The 19,983-nt window shown below is 44.3% G+C and overlaps 1 protein-coding gene across 1 annotated transcript in view; it reads left to right on the top strand.

Moving 5' to 3' along the window:
- Positions 1–5,125: 5,125 nt before the first annotated feature.
- Positions 5,126–19,983, top strand: part of LOC115465223 (zinc finger protein 850-like) — a 29,282-nt gene continuing 14,424 nt past the window's right edge. The window contains exons 1-2 of the mRNA XM_030195660.1: positions 5,126–5,416; positions 18,013–18,139. Of these exons, the coding sequence (XP_030051520.1) occupies positions 5,393–5,416; positions 18,013–18,139 (151 nt within the window). The 5' untranslated portion in view covers positions 5,126–5,392. The remainder of the gene's footprint in view (positions 5,417–18,012; positions 18,140–19,983) is intronic.

Below are 19,983 nucleotides of genomic sequence, written 5' to 3'. Positions count from 1 at the left end.
CAAAAGGGAAGAAGTTGTTTTTTTTTTTTTTTTGGCGGGGGGGGGGGGAATAAACATTCAAGATTTCCATCTTTATCGCTGCTGACTACAATACAACTATCAATGTAGCTCTTTTTCTAATAATGTCCTGAGAAGACTCCAAACATTGTGAAAAAGCCAAGCTATCTGGGGAACTAGGAAGATCCAAAGCTCCTCCTTTCTTTTCTACCCTAAAGCTTTTAGAAATATAATATGCATTAACAATTACCACTTGTTCCCACTGGGGAAACTGCAGTGCACCTTTAAGATTCATTATAAATAGCTCTCGGGGAGAAACATAATGAGTAACTTAGAAGTTTAATAATCTCAAGTTGATGCTCCAGTTGGCAACTGCAAGATGTTCCGGTGCTGTCTCCCTGCCATATCTTGTTCCGTTGTGAAACCTCCAACTCCTGTCTACTCTTATGCTCCCAGACATGTTCAAGGCCAGATGCATGCTGTGAACTAACCTATTTAAGTATTTTATTGAATTGAGATCCAGATGGAGGAGGTGTTCCCTGCTTCCTAATGATGTTTTCAAGAACCCAATCATCCTCTAAATCTGTTAGCGGAATACCTGAATGTTGCAGAGCAGAAATGAACTGGACCCATCTAAAATATCATAGGTAAATTGTAATCCCTTTGAAGCTCCTGAAAGGGCTTTACTTCTGTAGTGGTAAGAAGCTGTCCAATCATCCAAATACTAGCTTGCTGCCAAATGGCCCAACTAATCATCTTATTATTTATCTTAATGACTTCATTGTTTCAAATGGGGAGACCAACAGAATATTTGTTCTCCTTATCCAAGCCATCAGACAGTACTTTGAAAGATTGTAAAGAAGCCACTAACATTGGCTGGTCATTACTACTAGGCAATATTCCCAGTAAATAACTCAGAGAAGGGCAAGGTGTAAACCAACTCTCAAGTGGAGTATAGGCCCAAGAGGCAGTAATCAAACCATTCTGCATGATTGTACACAAAATCATTCACGCAGAGGCCCCACTCTATATGTTAAACCTAGTGGACTTACCGCCCAGGAATGCCAAAAGATTGGCCCGCAAATTCCTCAACCTGAATTTCCCCAGCTGTAAAGGAATGAAATACAAACAGGCTTATGCTACTACCTTTGCGTACAAAAGTACACAGTTTTGGAATGCACTACCCATGTCCCTAAAAACCATGACCAATCTAACCAGCTTTCACAAAGCTTTGAAAACACATCTCTTCAACAGAGCCTACAAAAGTCACCCTCAATGAAACAAATCATTCCTTAAACCACCCAAGTACACCAAAACACCTCTCACACGACCTTACTTAACACCTTCTACCTAAATTCCTCTCTCACCCCAGCTTATGATCTATTGTTTTCTTAAATCATGTAATGACGTTCTAATTTCCATACTCTGTAAGCCACATTGAGCCTGCAAAAAGGTGGGAAAATGTGGGGTACAAATACAATAAATAAAATTCACTACATTGCCTTAATAGAAAGGAGGTATGATATTTATGGTTTAACAGTTTTTATTGATGACATATCAAAGTAAACTCATCCAACAATGTGAGTATATAAGAATTCAAATAGCAAAACATTCACAATAAAGACAAATTATTCAAGGCAGTCATCAAACTTTTAACGTTTTTACCCACCCGCCTCACCCACTCTTATGGTTCAGCACTTGGTATGGGAGCCATACCTTGACATACTACTATTTTGGTATAACCAAATTCACATTCTCAAATATTACCATGCAGCTGTTATGCCCTTTAACATTGTTAAACTCTTGTGTGTCCCCCTCCCTCCCCCAATCCCACTCCCACCCACCCTCAAAAAATGACATGTACATCAGGTGCTGAGACTCTGCCATATAAGTAATGTAAAGAAGTCTCATTTGGTGTAGCAAGTACACGGATCAGTCTGATTAGCCCTGATTACCCATACCTATTCCTGTCAACCCCCCCCCCCCCCCCCCCCGCCACAACCATTACCCCCTCCCACCCAGGTACATACAAAAAAAATCAGCAATTTAAAATATAACTTCTCCCTGTTTGGAGTAGAGTGTTCCAAAGTGGCTCCCACCTATCCTTAAACTGAGCCCCAGGAACACTGTCCCATTGCTTGACTCCACATCTATCCACCCTCATCTGATAAAGCATCTGAGTTCTCCAGACTTGTAGAGAGGGCCCGTAAGGGGAAAGCCAGGTTTTTTAAAATAGTGTTGATCCCAAAAAATATAGCCACCCCAATAAATCCCTTCAGGCCTGCAGGGGGATCCGAGGTGAATGAGTAACATCGAAAAGGCGCAGCGGGTCCCATACTAATGAGCAATTCCGCATAGATTGTACCGCCTTCAACATTCCTTTCCAGAAGCGACTCACCAAGGGGCATGACCAGAATATATGCCCCAGGGAGGCCATCTCACTGCCACATTTCAAACATGCCCCATTCCCTCCTATATTAGCCAACATTGCCTGTTTAGGCGATATGTCCAATCGCATCAAAAACCGATATAACTTTTCTCGCTGAAATATCAAAAGTCTCTGCGAGTATAAATTCTTAAGAAATGTTCGACACAATCCTGCAGTGACCTTGCAGCCTAAATCATTCGCCCAACTTGAGGCCAATCGATCATAGTCTAACTCTGCCGTGGTGTCCTTCAGCTGTTGATGGTGAAACTTCAACGGTACTGATTGCTGTGAGCCCAAAGAGTAACCCTCAGTTAAGATATCTATGATGTCTTCCGTTAAGGCCGTCCACAACAGGGACGAAATGTAATGTTGCAATTGGAAATAAGCAAAGTATTGCCCTGGAGGAATCCCAAACGTTCTTTGTAAATCACTAAATGTAAATGGTCTAATATGGCCCTCGTCATTAACCACCTGCGCAAGATAAACAATACCCTTCTGTGCCCAAGACCCGAATACACTTGTCCCCCAACCTGGTGGAAAGGCAAGATTGTGGCAAATAGAAAGCAATGGTGAAGTCTTGGCAGACAAGTGATGCCTTCTACACATCCAGCGCCAGGTGGCTCTCAGAGAAGCCAATAGAGGATGGCGTCGGAAAGCGCCCTGCGGTAGCTGCCCTCCAGAATGAAGTAACTGGCTAAAATGGACACCTGGGAAAAGGGAGGTCTCCAACCTCATTAGAAAGAACTCCGATGTCCCTCTAAACCAATCGTTTACATGACGCATCGAGCAGGCAATTGTAAGGTACCTTATACTCAACAATCCCATCGCCCACTCTCCTTTGGTGCAATCAATACTGCCAGGGGAAGTCTAGGTCGCCATCTCTCGTCGCCTACCTCTCCAAACAAACGCCTGTATTAGCCTTCCCACCATCCTTTCACCCTTCCTTAGCAAATATAGTGGTAATTGCTGAAAAACATAGAGCCACTTGGGTACCAAGATCATGCAGAACAGCACTATCTGACCCCATAACGATAATGGTAAGTCTCACCACAACTGAAGCTTCCGCCTTGTCATCTCAATTAGGGGCCTCACATTAGTTGCGTACAATAAAGACAAATCTCTAGTAATATGTATCCCCAAATATTTCAGGCATAGGCGTCCCGTATAAGAGGCTTGGGGAGGCTAAGCCTCCCCAGCCAGCCGTCCTCTCGCGCGAGTCTTGCACCCAAGGCCGGCCCAACAACACGGTAAGCATGGCAGGGGGGCGCTGACCTCTGGAGGGCGCTGCCACGCCATGCTTACCTCGCTCTCCCCCAAGATCCCTTTCCTTTTTTTTTCTTTTAAATTTTACCTCCGAGTCCGGCAGCGCAGCGACAGCATCAGTGAAAGCGCTCCCAGCGAAAGCGCTTCCCTTCGCGCAGTGTCCTGCCTTCTTCTGACATCATGACAGCCACCCAATTTAAAACACAAGCTAATCAGAAGTAAACTTCCTTCACAGACTGAAAAGGAACAGAAGGGCACACTTCCCTGTAATTTATCCAGTTGCAAACTATGCCAAAATATTTCACAGGACCCCAAAGTCATCCACAAAGGAAAGATATTCAACATAAAGGGATCTTTCACTTGCTCATCTTCCAATGTGGTATATATCATTCAGTGTAAAAAATGTAAGGAAGGATGCTATATTGGAGAAACAGGCCAGATGCTTAAGACAAGATTCAATTTACATAGACATCATATGAACAATACTGGTGCCAGCAGGGTTCCCATGCCTGTTGGTCAACATTTTACAGGACCAGGACACTGTACCAGTGATTTCACAGTGAGAATCCTCAAAGGTAACTTTAAAACCATACAAGAACGTAAGACCTTTGAAGTCAGAATGATTGAATATTTTAACACCCAACAGAAAGGACTTAACAAGGATCTGGGGTTCCTAGCCCATTATAAACCATAAAGCTGTATGTCTCTGTTGATCACCCTCCCCTCACCTATCCACACCCACCCTGTTAGAATATCAATATGCTTTGATGTCCCCATGCATACTTCCTACCCACCCTGTCAGACTGTCATAGTAATGCTTGAATGTTTTCACTTTTGTACACTGTCAGCTAGCACATTTGCTTATTTCCGATCTGAGGAAGAAGGGCAACCTTCGAAAGCTAATCAAGAAATGTATTAAGTTATGTCCAATAAAAAAGGTATCATCTTATTTTCTTTTCCATGTTTTATTTTGTTTGATTTCTATTGATAATCTAAAGGATGAAATGTCAAGGTGGGCAGTCTAGATTTCCTGAATAGAGGTATAATGGTTAGGTGCCGAAGGCGACATTGAAGAGGTGGGTGGGCTAAGCTTTGAGCAAGGATTTGAAGATGGGCAGGGAGGGGGGGGGGGCTTGGCGTATGTTCTTCTACTAATCCACTTTCCATATTCCCGCCTTCTACCTTCCAAAACCCCGCCACTGCCAAAGCAGCACCTCACCAACACATCATGGAGACAACAGCAAATAAGCGCAGGACCTCTGCGCAGGCGCGCTCCGTCCTGGAAGGTTTGGTTAGCCAACCGCCCCGTGACGTCACGGCCTTAAAGGCTCTTCAATCAATGCGTTGCGGTTAGCTGCCGTTACTGTCCTTCCTTGGTTACTGTTGTCTTGCCGGGTCGGGATCTTTGACAGCGGGGTGGGGGACAAAGGCTCGGAGGGTAGAGTTTCTGGTAAAGGGAGGCGTGTGTGGTGGTGGGTTTTAAGGCACTTGCCGCTTCAGAACATTTTTGCTTACCTGAGTTGAGCGCTTCACTAACGGTCGAGTCGCCGCCCCTCCTCCATCCAGCTGTTCCCCAGAGAACAAGCCCCCAGTTCAAAACCGAAAATTCAAAGCAGTCACTTCGCTTCCTGCTGTGCTGAGAGGCCGCAGGTGACCACGTTTGTCTCCTAATTTTGCCCAGAAAGCGGCAACGCCCGAAAGAAAATGCCTGCAGGAACCTCTGCTCAGGTAGGAGATTGTCCTCCTCTCGGGGACGGTGTGAAAACCAGATGTGCGGGGAGGAGGATGCCTCTGTGTCCGGCTTTTACCCCTCTCGAAACAAACACAGCTGTAGCTTGCTAACCTTTGACACTGCAGAGGCTTGAGTCAGCCCTGAGTTTTAATAAGACCCAGAGCAGAGCTGGGGATGAGAAAAGGCAGTTTGGCAGTGCACCGTCTTGTAAGAAGAGAGAGAGATCCTGAATCGCACCCAGGGACTACAAGATCTTCCTCCGGATAGTCCTGTTTCACGGCGGTGTCGGCAGTTCTACCTTTAAGCGGATTCTTCGTGCCGATGTCAGATTAAAAAGAAAGGAAGGGGGGGGGGAGTCAAAGCCTTTTGAAGGCCTTCAAAGGTTTGGTTGGATCCTAATTTCAGAGAAGAAAAAAAGTCACTGGCATACTCGGGGGATGCTGATTCAATGGGGAAAAAATTCTTGGATGTGGCCTAGCAATCTAGCTTTTTCCCAGAAGACTGCTGCTTGACCGCTGCAGCCCCCCCCCCTCCCCTCCCCAGTCAGTGGCCTGGGCATAGGCCCACCTAACAGTGGCTGGTGGAGCACCCCAAGCTTTGCCAGAAAACGCCCTACATGTCTCCCCCCCACCCGGCATTTCAGCATCTCTCAGCTTAACCCCAAAAACCCAAGCTCTCCATACCTTTTAAATCCTTTATTTCTTTTTTGGCAGCGATTCATAATATAAACATAAAAACAAGACTGCAGATAAGAGCCAAATGTCCCATCCAGTCTGCCCATCCATAGCAGCCTCTATCTTCCCTTTCCCTAAGAGGTCCCACTTGTCTGTCCCACGCTTTCTTAAATTCAAACACAGACCTTGTCTCCTCCACTGGGAGGCGGTTCCATGTGTCCACCACCCTTTCCGTGAAAAAGTATGTCCTTAGATTACTCCTGAGTCTATAACCTCTTAACTTCATCCTACACTCTCTCATCCCAGAGTTTTCCTTCATTTGAAAGAGGCTCACCTCCTGTACATTAATGCCACAGATGTATTTAATCGTACTATATCCCCTTGCTCTCGCCTTTTTTCCAAAGTATGCATATTGAGAGCCTTAAGTCTGGCCCTATATGATTTATGAAAGAGACCACTGATCAATTATATTCGTCCTTTGGACCTACTCCATCCTGTTTATATCTTTTCATCGGTGTGGTCTCCAGAATTGCACACAGTATTCTAAATGAGGCCTCACTAGAGACTTATATAAGGGCACTACCGCCTCTTTTTTTTTTTCCTGTTGGCCGTCCCTTTCCCTATGTACCCGAGCATCCTTCTGGTCTTAACCGTCTCCTTTTCTACCAGTTTGGCTACTTTAATATCATCTGACACAATCACTCCCAAGTCTTGCTCTTCTTTCATACACGGAAGTACTTCACCCCCTTAATGCTATACCTTTCCCTTGGCTTTTTGCAACCTAAGTGTATGACCCTGCATTTAGCATTAAATCTGAGTTGCCAATTGCTGGACCATTCTTCAAGCTTCGCCAGATCCCGCCACATACTTTCCACGCTGTCCAGGTTGTCTACCCTATTACAAAGTTTAGTATCATCCGCAAAGAGACAAATCTCACCAGACAGTCCTTCTGCAATATCACTTACAAAGAAGTTAAAAAGAGCTGGCCCAAGGACCAATCCCTGTAGTACACCACTGATAACATTATTTTCCTTGGAGCAACTCCATTTACCACTACCCTCTGTCTCCTTCCACTTAACCAGTTTTTAACCCAGTCAGTCACTTTAGTGCCCATACCAAGGACACTCAGTTTATTTGTCAGTCGCCTATGCAGAACCGTGTCAAAGGCTTTGCTAAAATCCAAGTACACTGCATCTAGTGCCCCTCCCATATTCATCTGTTTGGTCACCCAGTCAAATCAGATTTGTCTGACGAGACCTGCCTCTAATGAAACCATGCTGTCTTGGGTCCTGCAGTCCATTTGATTCTAGAAACCTCACAGTCCTCAGCTTTAGAAGCGTTTCCATTAGTTTAATCACCACCGAGGACAGACTAACAAGTCTGTAATTTTTGCCTGTTTTCCTCTTTCTGCGTCGTCTTGTACATTATGAAGGCTAACCTTTTTTTATCTTACACTAAAAACTAACCTGTTTAAACAGGCATACCCTGCTGATCCAACATAAATGCCTGATACCTGCAACACAACAAAACTAAAGTACGTAATGGACATAACGCAACTCTTCCGTTATACGATGCTCTAATGTGGCTGTGCCACATGAACTTTATGTTACTACAACATCACTTTGTATTTGTTCACACCGGAGTCTGCAAAGGCCTCTCCGGTACTATGTAAGCCACATTGAGCCTACAAATAGGTGGGGAAAATGTGAGATACAAATGCAACAAAAATAAAAAAAATATTACATAAGTACATAAGCACCGCCATACTGGGAAAAGACCAAGGGTCCATCAAGCCCAGTATCCTGTCTCTGACAGCAGCCAATCCAGGCTTCAAGAACCCGGCAACCCCCCCCCCCCCCCCCCCAATTTTTTAAAATAATGTTCAATGGACTTTTCCCTCAGGAATCTGTCCAAACCCCCTTTAAATGCCATAAGGCCAGCTGCTGTCACGACATTCTCCGGCAGCGAGTTCCAGAGTCTAACTACATGCTGAGTAAAGAAAAACTTTATCCTGTTTGTTTTAAATCTACCATATTCTAGCTTCATCTTGTGTCCCCTGGTTTTGTTGTTTGAAAGTGTAAACAAATGCTTCACATCTGTCTGCTCTAATCCGCTCATTATCTTGTAGACTTCTATCATATCACCCCTCAGCTTTTCTCCCAAGCTGAAGAGCCCTAACATCAGCCTTTCCTTTTCAGCTACTACATTTGAGAACCAAAGCTGCCTTCTTTTGCTCTTGCTTTTATGTACTTTTCTAACATGAAGTTTGTGTCTTTAAAAGAGCTCCTTTCAGTTTTGCCCACTGTTGTACTTCCTTCAGCTGTTCCCATCTAACTAAGTCTTCCTTAAGATATTCCCCCATCTTGGCAAAGCTAGTTCTTTTGAAGTGTAGAGCATTCATTCTTCAATAAGCCCTCTCCTCATGTGTCTTAATTTTGAACCACACCATCTGGTGATTATTAGATTCCAAATGATCACCCACAGTAACATTGGCCTGCTGCTCATGCCGGCCTTGAGCCTGCCCTCTGTTGCCACTTGCTGTTTCTGCATAAGTGGTACTAGGGGCTAGATGCACTAATCAGTCGTTAGAGCCCTTCCCTTACCGATTCCCTTAGCGAATCGGCAAGGAACGGGCATGCATCAAGGAATAGGAATGCAAATGAGCTGCTCATTGTAGCTCACTTGCATTCTCTATTCCATCGTTAAACAGTCTGCCAATTGGCCGGTCGAGCATGTGCAGAGCAACCAAGCGTTATGCTGGCTGCTCTGCGCATGCCAAGGACGTCCTTCACTATAAAAAAAACTCCCTCTGAAAAGACGTTCTTTTTACAGGCTACAAGCTAATGTACAGTTCAGAGGCAAGAGAATAAAAAACTAACCTGACGATACGGAGGAGCCTTCCAGCCCAGAAAAGCTGCTTTTTTTTTCTTTCAGCCTAGCACAAAGGCAAGCGATGCTTAAGCAGTTTTCAGCTTGCGCCCCCAGGATCGGGACGTGAGAGGACACAAATCAAAACTTTTTGGACGTCCCTCCCTCCGGGTCTCTCTCAGCCAATCACAGCGTGTTTAGCTGATACTGGTAACAGCTAAACGCGCTGGGATTGGCTGAGAGAGACCTGGAGCTGATCAGTTATGCTATTACTTGTTCTGGAGTGCTGTGTTTTGTTATGCTGTTTTGATAAATGTTCAATAAAGACTTCATACAACTTAAACAAGTGGGGAAAAAATCCAAGTGCTCGTCCTTTTTTATTTTTTTTAACAAAACTATTAGTAGGATTTGAACCCACCACCTCTGGATTACAAAACTGGTGCTCTAACCACTCGTCCACAACTCTACTTACTTGGATGTCCCTCCCTTACTTCTAGGTCTCTCAGCTGAGTGAAGCACGGCCAAAAAGGACTTTTATTATTGCGGGGGGGGGGGGGGGGGGGGGCGCCGCCCAAAATGGACTTTTTTATTTTTAAGCGAAGCTTTATTAAAAAAAACTCAAGCAGGCTCCGATGCTGCAGACTCTTTTTTGGACATCATTCAACCCAGGAATAATAAAACCGTCCTTTTTGGCCGTGCTTCACTCAGCTGAGAGACCAGAAAGTCTCTGAGCCAATCACAGCGCGTTTAGCTCGGCTGAACGCGTTGTGATTGGCTCAGGGATTTCCAGGTCTCAGCTGAGTGAAGCATTGCCAAAAAAGACGTTTTTATTATTCTGGGGTCCAAAAAAGAGCCTGCAGCGTCGGAGCCTGTTTGATTTCTTTTTTTTTTTTTTTTTTTTTATATAGTGAAGAACGTCCATAAAGGACACTCCTGATGAGCAGTTGAGCCGTTTTTTGGGTGGCGCACTCCCATAATGGCTGTCCATGACGAGCACTTGGTCATCCCCCCCCCCCCCCCCCGATTTTTGTTTTTAACATTTTATGAAGTTTTCCAATCCTGCGCAGCCCCAACGAGAGGTACAGACCTCTCGTTAGACCTCTCGTTAGATTTTCCACCGTTTTCCAGCGTAAGGCAATCGGAAAAAGTTAGTGCATCTCATCACAATAGGGGTTTGTACACAATTTGCTCATCTGCATTCCGTTTTTGTTAGCTGCTACCATCTTCGGAAAAAAGAGTGCATGCCAGGGTTTGCTACTTCCTCGTTAATGGCTCGTTAAGTTTAGTGCATCTGGCCCTGAGAAGGAAGGCTTAGGGTTGATGTGTGAAGTGGGTTTGAGTTTCTACTTGTTGTCAGTAAAGAAATGGACACCGGGTTGCCTGGGGGAGGGGGGGATGCCAGGTTGGATTCTCATGCCCACCCAGAATTGAGTGTCTGGCCACGCAAGTGTCCCATACCGACACACATACTGCTCTCAGAGAGAGTCAGTTTCCATCAGCAAACACAAGCGGGAAGAGCAACTGCTGTCTGCGGGAAGGATGTAGACTGAGGGAGGGGAAGAGGTTGCTTTTTTTTTTCTTGTGGCTGCTACCATCTGGTGCTTTGCACAGATGCACAACGGGAGGAAGGCAGGAGATCATGTGGGTGTGGAGGAAGAAAGGAGAGATGTTGGAGATTGGGGGGAGGGGTGATCATGGGGGTGGAGAAGGAAGGAGAGAAAAATGCTGGAGATCAAGGAGGGGGTGAGGAAGGAGAGAAATGCTGGACTCCACAAGGGAAGGTTGAGAGGTAGAGAAGAAAAGAGATACTGAATGCAATGTGGTGGGAGGAGGGACATGGGGGGGGGGGGTGAGATCCTGGGTTTGGGGTCAGAACTGGGGGTGGGGTTCAGGCAGACTTTGTGCCCACCTAAACAAAAAGCATTTCTGCTGCCCCTGAAAAGGGGAGAAAAGACAAGGGGCTGTACACATATTGGAATCTGCAGCAGCTCAGTCAAGCACCCATACCTCTCTTTCCTGGCATTTACTCACCTGTGGCCTGTATTCCCTTATTCCCACCAGAAGGTCTGGATACTGCCAGATCTTGCACTAATTCCTAGCAGAAGAGCTAGATTCAGCTCCAGGCTCAATTCAACTCCGCCAAATCAGGCCCAATTCCCAACTTGGTCTGATTGCTTATAGAGATTTTGATTTCTCCTCTAAATTCCTTCAGACATTGCAGTATCCTGGTTGGATCCTCTGCATCCCTTCCTCCCACAAATTCTGTTTGGAAAAGAAGCTTTTTACTATCATATAAGGAAAATCTAATGTAATCTTAGTATTTCTAGGCCGCCTTTTTCTAACAAAAATTGAGACCAAAGTGGTCTACAAAAATTAGTCAAAGGGAAATTGACCTTTTTCAAAGAAGCCCCAAATTAAAACCTAATTAGAAACTTTTGAAATAAAAGCTTTTAGATACTTGTGAAATATTGAATAAAAGGAGATTTTCTTGAGGGAAATAGGGAGGTAGTTCCATGCCTGGATCACTTTATAAGATGGTTCTAAAATTCTCTTAAAGCAAACATAGTAACATAGTAGATGACGGCAGAAAAAGACCTGCACGGTCCATCCAGTCTGCCCAACAAGATAAACTCACATATGCCACTTTTTGTGTATACCTTACATTGATTTGTACCTGTCTTTTTCAGGGCACAGACCGTATAAGTCTGCCCAGCACTATCCCCGCCTCCCAACCACCAGCCCCGCCTCCCAACCACCAGCCCCGCCTCCCACCACTGGCTCTGGCACAGACCGTATAAGTCTGCCCAGCACTATCCCCACCTCCCAACCACCAGCCCTGAAACAAGGAAATAGTAGGAAGTGATGATCCTTCAACTAGAGGACGAGTGAAACAGGGGTTCTTGGTTTTGACTGAAATCAAATCGTGTGAAAAGTGAAGTTTGGTCAAGACCCACATCTTCCAGTTTTTATTAAGACAAGATGCATCAGTAGAAAAGAAAGCAATTAAAACAACAATCTCAGCAAATCACTTCTTACCAACACAGCAGGAAGTGAGACTAAACAAGAAACTAAACAGAAGATAAAAATTCCACTGAAATGTAGCTGGAAAGCGATGACCACAAATGCAGTCTAAGCAATAAAGTTCATGACCTTCAAGCCCTGATGTTGGAGGCAGACTTAGACGTTGTTGCAATCATGGAGACATGGCTCAATGGTTCCCATGAATGGGATGCAAACGTACCAGGCTATAATCTATTTAGGAAGGATAGAGATGGTTGTAAAGGTGGAGGAGTAGCTCTGTATGTGAGAAATGATATCACAGCGACTGAAATGACAAGGACCTGGGGAAAGGAAGAAGCGATATGGATCACCTTAAAAAGAGATGATAGAACCTCTGTCCACGTGGGTGTTGTCTACAGACCTCCGACACAATTGGAGGAACTAGATAAAGATCTGATCGCAGATATTCAAAAGTTGGGAAAGAAGAGAGAGGTGCTGTTGCTGGGAGATTTCAATCTGCCAGATGTAGATTGGAAGGTTCCATCTGCGGAATCAGAAAGAAGTAGAGAGGTTGTAGATGCTTTTCAAAGTGTTCTGCTCAGACAAATGGTGACATAACCCACGAGGGAGGGAGCGATGCTGGATCTGGTGCTCACAAATGGGGATAGTTTGTCAAATGTCCGAGTGGGTGCCCACCTGGGCAGCAGTGACCATCAAACAGTTTGGTTTGATATGACAGCTGAAGTGGGGGGTGGCCACTCAAAACTCAAAGTCCTGGATTTCAAGCATGCTGACTTTAGTAAAATAAGAAGCTATAAATATGGCCACAAACCTTTATGTAAGCAGAGTAAATAAAAGCAAGAGAAAAAGGAAACCGATATGGTTCTCCAAGCAAGTGGCTGAGAAAATAAAGGCTAAAGAGTTGGCGTTCCTGAAATACAGAAAAACTCAAGAAGAGGAACACGGAGAGGAATACCGGATGAAACTGAAAGAAGCCAAGAGAGAGATACATCTGGTGAAAGAACAAATGGCTAGATAGGTAAGGAGGGGTAACAAAAATTTCTTCAGGTATATTAGTGAAAGGAGGAAGACTAAAAAGGGAATTGTGAGACTGAAAGATGCTGCGAACCACTATGTAGATAATGATGAAGAAAAAGCAAATTTGCTAAATAGATACTTTTGTTCTGTTTTCACAGAAGAAAATCCTGGAGAAGGACCGCGATTGACTGGCAAACGTACATATGAGAATGGAGTGGATATAGCACCATTCACGGAAGAGAGTGTGTATGAACAACTTGAAAATCTAAAGGTGGACAAAGCCATGGGACCGGATGGGATCCACCCCAGGATATTGAGGGAGCTCAGAGTGGTTCTGGCGGGTCCTCTTAAAGGTTTGTTTAATAAATCCTTGGAGACGGGAGAGGTTCCATAGGATTGGAGAACAGCGGATGTGGTCCCTCTTCACAAAAGTGGTGATAGGGAAGAAGCTGGAAACTACAGGCCGGCAAGCCTCTCTTTGGTTATTGGAAAAGTAATGGAAGCGATGCTGAAGGAAAGGATAGTGAATTTCCTGGAAGCTAATAAGTTGCAAGATCCGAGACAACATGGTTTTACCAAAGGTAAATCGTGCCAAATGAATCTCATTGAATTCTTTGACTGGGTGACCGGAGAATTGAATCATGGACGTGCTATAGACATAATCTACTTAGATTTCAGCAAAGCTTTTGACACGGTTCCCACAGGAGGCTCTTGAATAAACTTGACAGGCTGAAGATAGGACCCGACGTGGTGAACTGGATTAGGAACTGGTTGACGGTCAGACACCAGAGGGTGGTGGTTAATGGAATTCGCTCAGATGAGAGAAAGGTGAGCAGTAGAGTGCCTCAGGGATCGGTACTGGGGCCGATTCTGTTCAATATATTTGTGAGTGACATTGCCGAAGGGTTAGAAGGTAAAGTTTGCTTTTTTGCGGATGATACTAAGATTTGTAACAAAGTGGACACCTAGGAGGGAGTGGAAAACATGAAAAAGGATCTGCAGAAGCTAGAAGAATGGTCTAAGGTTTGGCAATTAAAATTCAATGCCAAGAAATGCAAAGTGATGTACTTTGGGAGTAGAAATCCACGGGAGACGTATGTGTTAGGCGGTGAGAGTCTTATATGTACAGACAGGAGAGGGATCTTGGGGTGATAGTATCTGGGGATCTGAAGGCGACGAAACAGTGCGACAAGGCAGTGGCCATAGCTAGAAGGTTGCTAGGCTGTATAGAGAGAGGTGTGACCAGCAGAAGAAAGGAGGTGTTTTTGCCCCTGTATAAGTCGTTGGTGAGGCTCCACCTGTTCAGTTTTGGAGGCCGTTTCTGGCTAAGGATGTAAAAAGAATTGAAGCGGTGCAAAGAAAAGCTACAAAAATAGTATGGGATTTGCTTTACAAGACGTATGAGGAGAGACTTGCTGACCTGAACATGTATACCCTGGAGGAAAGGAGAAACGGGTGATATGATACAGACGTTTAAATATTTGAAAGGTATTAATCTGCAAACAAACCTTTTCCGTAGATGGGAAGGCGGTAGAACTAGAGGACATGAAATGAGATTGAAGGTGAGCAGACTCAAGAAAATGTCAGGAAGTATTTTTTCACGGAGAGAGTGGTGGATACTTGGAATGCCCTCCCGTGGGAGGTGGTGGAGATGAAAATGGTAACTGAATTCAAAAATGCGTGGGATAAATATAAAGGAATCCTGTTGGGAAGGAATGGATCCTCAGAAGCTTAGCGGAGATTGGGTGGCTGAGCCGGTGGTGGGAGGCGGGGCTAGTGCTGGGCAGACTTCTAATGTCTGTGCCCTGAAAATGGCAGATACAAATCAAAGTCAGGTATACACATAAAGTAGCACATACGAGTTTCATCTTGTTGGGCAGACTGGATGGACCGTACAGGTCTTTCTCTGCCGTCATCTACTATGTTAAGAAAAATCAGAGTCTGTACAGAGAATTAGAGTGGTCCAATTGTGCTAAGATTGTTGCTTGCACTGATAACACATTTTTTGTCATTTTAAGTTTTTTATGTGATTGATTTTTATTTTCAACATTTGATGTCTTTTTCATGGCGATTTCATTTGGCATGACTCCCTATTTCATTTTATATTGAGAGTAATACCATGGTGAATGGGAGCAATCGTTTCCAAAAGATTAGGTACATTATGGTTCCACCTATCTGATAAATCATTTGGATTTTGATCGTCTACTATCAAGAGTTGTGGAATAAGCAAGTGCCAAAAAAGATTTTTTTTCTATTGAGTCCCTAGATAGAATGGTTGTATAATCAAAACTATTCTGTTGTCTAGACACTGGGATAGATAAAGTGAATTCACTCAAAAAGTGATCTTAGCTTGGGATTGGTAGCCATATGCAATTGGATATGACATTCACTTTTTTAGACAAGATAGAGTAAGCTATAATATCAAGAGAATATCCTTTGTCATGTATTGGTTCTGTTGGCAAAAAGGTGATATGTAATGACTGTAAGAATGAAAGAAAGAGAGCTGTGTAGATTAAAATCTCCTGATATTATTGATCTTGAAAACTGAGCAAACAAAAGCATAATAAATTCAAAAAGAATAGATTGCATCCTATTCCAATTACCAGGAGGATGATAAGTAAAATACCAAGAGAACACTCGATGAGGTTCATCAGCTGATTTGCACATCATCAATTCCAATCCTACCAGTTGTTAAAGAGGATGACTTCTGTCAACAATGTCTTTTGATCTCTCTTTTTGTTGACCTCCCTTTCTCTCAGTCACACAATAACTACCTTTATAGCATATTTGAATACTACTTTCAATGACCTTGCTCCATTGAAACAATTCACCTGTCATTCAGCATCACATGGTCCTTGATTTACTGATACCCTGAGAGCACATAAAAGAATCTTCTTCATGCTGAGCAACACTGGAGGAAGACCAAATCCTCCACAGATCTTTGAGTCTGTTGAACTCTCCAACATTCCTATAAGATGCTGGTGAGACAAACTAAGAGCGTTTCATCTGCAGAGAATTATCCTAAGCAATTGTTCAAAATTGTGGATTGATTTTGCTCTAGCATCTCTGCTATTGCTCAGTTACCTATATTAACACTGGATTGTTTTGACAATTTTCTGCTAGACAGATTGGGTTTTCTAGGGGGCCATGACCCACGGAAAGCTCACTCCTTTTGTTCTTTCTCCTCTCTTTGGTGTCTCCTTGACCCCTATTCCTTGTGTTTCCTTTAGTACCTTTTCCACTTTTACTCTGGTTTCAGTGTTCCTCTTATCAGAAACTTTGGCTCTTCCCGGCCATTGGGTTCTATTTACGATGGTATGCCAGCATGACTTCAAAAGGAATACTGAAATCTGCTTGTCACCTTTATTGATAGATTTCATTAGTCTCTCAAGTAGTACTGTTCCTCCATTCTTTAAACATTCTGTAATTTATCCACTTCTTAAGAAACCTGGCTTAGATGTTTCCTGCCCTTCAAATTTTTGTCACATAACCAATTTGCTCTTTTCGGTGAAGCTCACTTAAAAAGTGGTCTTTAGCTGGCAAAACTTTGGGATGCCACTCATGCTTTACACCCAAAACAATCTGGTTTATAGGATAATCACAGTATAGAAACGTCTTTAGCGTTTTGAACTGATACAGCTTCATTGGCTTCCGATCTCTTTTATAGGATACAGTTTAAGGTTTACCATATAATGGTAAACCAACATAACATGCACATTAGGCATATTATGTTGGTTTACCATTGTATCTGGCCTCTTTGATTACTCCATATCAACCATCTAGGTATTTACATTGTGCTAATGCATGCCACCTGGTTGTGTCATTGTTTTCCAAGCTTTGTATGTACACATCTTGAAAACCAATAAAGTTATGGATCCCAGTACCCTACGGCTGAATCATAGAATACCTCTAAAAAACTTAGTATGATACCACAAAGAGAATTTTTTCTATTGTGTTTATTTAAATACTGTTTCTTGCTTTTCTCAACGTTTTTGATCCTTAAAAATAAAAATCAGGAGGGATGCAGGTGAGTGACACACCGCAGGAAGGGATGGGCATGTTGCTGCAGATTCATAGTCCCTTGTTTTCTTTTTAATTGTTCCATGAAATCTGGACGTGTGGCCAGGGGCAGTAGAACTGTATTTTGTTCAGGGGAGACACAAGCTCTGTCCAAACCCCACCCCTAGCTCTGACTCCAAACCCAGCATCTCCCCTGCCATTCCCATTGTTCAGTATCACCCCTTTGTGTCTTCCTCCTCCCCCATGGCAATCAGCATCTTTATCCTTCCCTACCTCTCAACCTTTTCCTGTGGTGTCCAGCATTTTTCCCTTCCCTCCTCCCTGTGGTGTCCAGCATATCTCTCCTTCCACCACCATGCTGTCTCCAGCATCTCTGTCCTTCCTTCCTCCCCTGTTGTGCATCGGTGCAGGAAATAGGGCAGCTGCAGAATAAAAGCAGCTGCCTTCTCTCACTCCACATCCTCCCCTCAGAAGGACAACTGCTCTTGGAGTTGGAACTCTTCCCTCCTTTGTTCACTGATGCAGATTGATTCTGAGAACAGCATGTGTGGTCAGTGGACTGCAGTGGTCAAAAAGCTAGATCAGCTATGCCACATCTGTCGGATTTTCCCCATTGCATCGGCATCCCCCGATCCACTTTACCCATTGGATTGACATCTCTGAGCCTGCCAGGGACTTGGCTTTTTGTTCTTTGAAATTGGGAGCATGCCAAGCCTGTGAAGCACTTCCAATGACTTTTTTAAATTGGGACACTGGCGACACAGGGAAGATCCACTTTTTAAGGTGGAATTGCTGACATGGGCAAGAAATGGGAGGATCTGGTGGATCTGGGTTTTACCTTCTTTCTTTCCTTTGTTAAAATTTAACAGTTTAAAAACATATATAATCATTAACAAAGTGTCACAGGTTCTGTATATAACTAGTTTCTCATATCTATAACACTGTTCTAATGATGCAGAAGGTGCTGAGTTTGGAAAGGTTTGTTTTTTCAGGTCCCAGTAACCTTTGAGGACATCACAGTCTATTTCTCCCGGGAGGAATGGGAGTCTTTAGAAGAATGGCAGAAGGAGCTTTACAAGGATGTGATGAAGGGAAATTATCAGATTCTGAACTCACTAGGTAAAGGATACTTTTACATTTCTGTTAAAAGTTCTGGGCCGTGTGAGAGAGGCAATTCTGAACGTGAGGCTTTCCCTGTGATGATCTAAAAAATTTAGAAAGTGAGTGAACACTGCTGTGAATGGATGGTTGTGAGAGTAGTTAGAGATCAGGAGTGATTAAGAGAAGAGTAACTGAGGTTAAGTGAGAGAGGGTGAGGGGATTCTCTTTGTTAGTTTATTAGAGATTTGCTATACCGCCTTGGCTAACTGGCAGGTCTCGGCGGTTTACAATAATTAAAACAAATGGAAAAAGAAAGGAACTACAACAAAATTGATAGGAAAGGTAAACAAGCGAGCAAGAAACATGTACACATAGAAAAAAGTGTACAGGACAGGGTGTGGGTTAGGACCAAGGGTGGGTAAAAAAATAAATGGTGGAGTAAAATATAAAATAGGGAAGAATAGGATGCCAAATAGAGGAATTGGGGAATCAGCAGGACAACAGTGGTCAGCCCTAAAAACCAGGGCTTTTTTGAGGGGGTACTTGGGGGTACTGAGTACCGGCACCTTTTCCCTTGTCTACTACTACTTAACATTTCTAGAGCGCTACTAGGGTTACGCAGCACTGTACAGTTTAACAGAAAGGACAGTCCCTGCTCAGAGGAGCTTACAATCTAAAGGACGAAATGTCAAGTTGGGGCAGTCTAGATTTCTTGAATAGAGGTATAATGGTTAGGTGCCAAAGGCAACATTGAAGAGGTGGGCTTTGAGTAGGGATTTGAAGATGGGCAGGGAGGGGGGCCTGGCGAATGGGCTCAGGGAGTTTATTCCAAGCATGGGGTGAGGCGAGGCAGAAAGGGCGGAACCTGGAGTTGGCGGTGGTGGAGAAGGGTACTGAAAGGAGGGATTTGTCTTGAGAGCGGAGGTTACGGGTAGGAACGTAAGGGGAGATGAGGGTAGAGAGGTAGGGAGGGGCTGCAGATCGAGTGCATTTGTAGGTTAGTATGAGAAGCTTGAACTGTATGCGGTACCTGATCGGAAGCCAGTGAAGTGATTTGAGGAGAGGGGTGGTGTGAGTATATCGGTCCAGGCGGAAGATAAGACGTGCAGCAGAGTTCTGAACGGACTGAAGGGGGGGGTAGATGGCAAAGTGGGAGGCCAGTGAGGAGTAAGTTGCAGTAGTCAAGACGCGAGGTAATGAGAGTGTGGATGAGAGTTCGGGTGGTGTGCTCAGAGAGGAAAGGGCGAATTTTGCTAAGGTTGTAGAGGAAGAAGCGACAGGTCTTGGCTATCTGCTGGATATGCACAGAGAAGGAGAGGGAGGAGTCGAAGATGACTCCGAGGTTGCGGGCAGATGAGACGGGGACGATGAGGGTGTTATCTACTGAGATAGAGAGTGGAGGGAGAGGAGAAGTGGGTTTGGATGGGAAAGACAATAAGCTCGGTCTTGGCCATTGTCATGATTGTGGTCAGAACCCCTCTCAAACTTACCTTATTTCTGGTGGTCAGCTTCTTAGCTGGCTTCTGTTTCTTCTGTCTGTCCTTTCTGAGGTAGCTGCCTCTGTGTGCTGGTTGTTTCCAGCGTGGCTCTAATTGCTCTGCTATTCTGCAGCTGTGGGGGTTAGCCTGAGTTAGCTCTAGCTCTGTTTCAGTATGCTGCCTGCCTGTGTCTGGTAGTGGTGACATCATCAGGCAGGGCCTTGATAAGGAAGTGGTGTTCTTCCCTTCAGGGCCTTTGCAACGTTTGCTTTTGGCTACTTGCTTTAGGTCCAGGTTAGTGTTAGTGCAGTGTGCACTTGTGACTGTGAGTTTAGCTTTCCTGCTTTTCCCTCTTGGTGCTTTGGAAGCATTGCTGTGTGTAGG

This window comes from Microcaecilia unicolor, chromosome 1, assembly GCF_901765095.1.
Source record: "Microcaecilia unicolor chromosome 1, aMicUni1.1, whole genome shotgun sequence".
Classification (NCBI taxonomy): domain Eukaryota; kingdom Metazoa; phylum Chordata; class Amphibia; order Gymnophiona; family Siphonopidae; genus Microcaecilia; species Microcaecilia unicolor.
The sequence above is the reverse complement of the archived record's forward strand: the minus strand, read 5'-3'. Positions and strand labels throughout refer to the sequence as shown.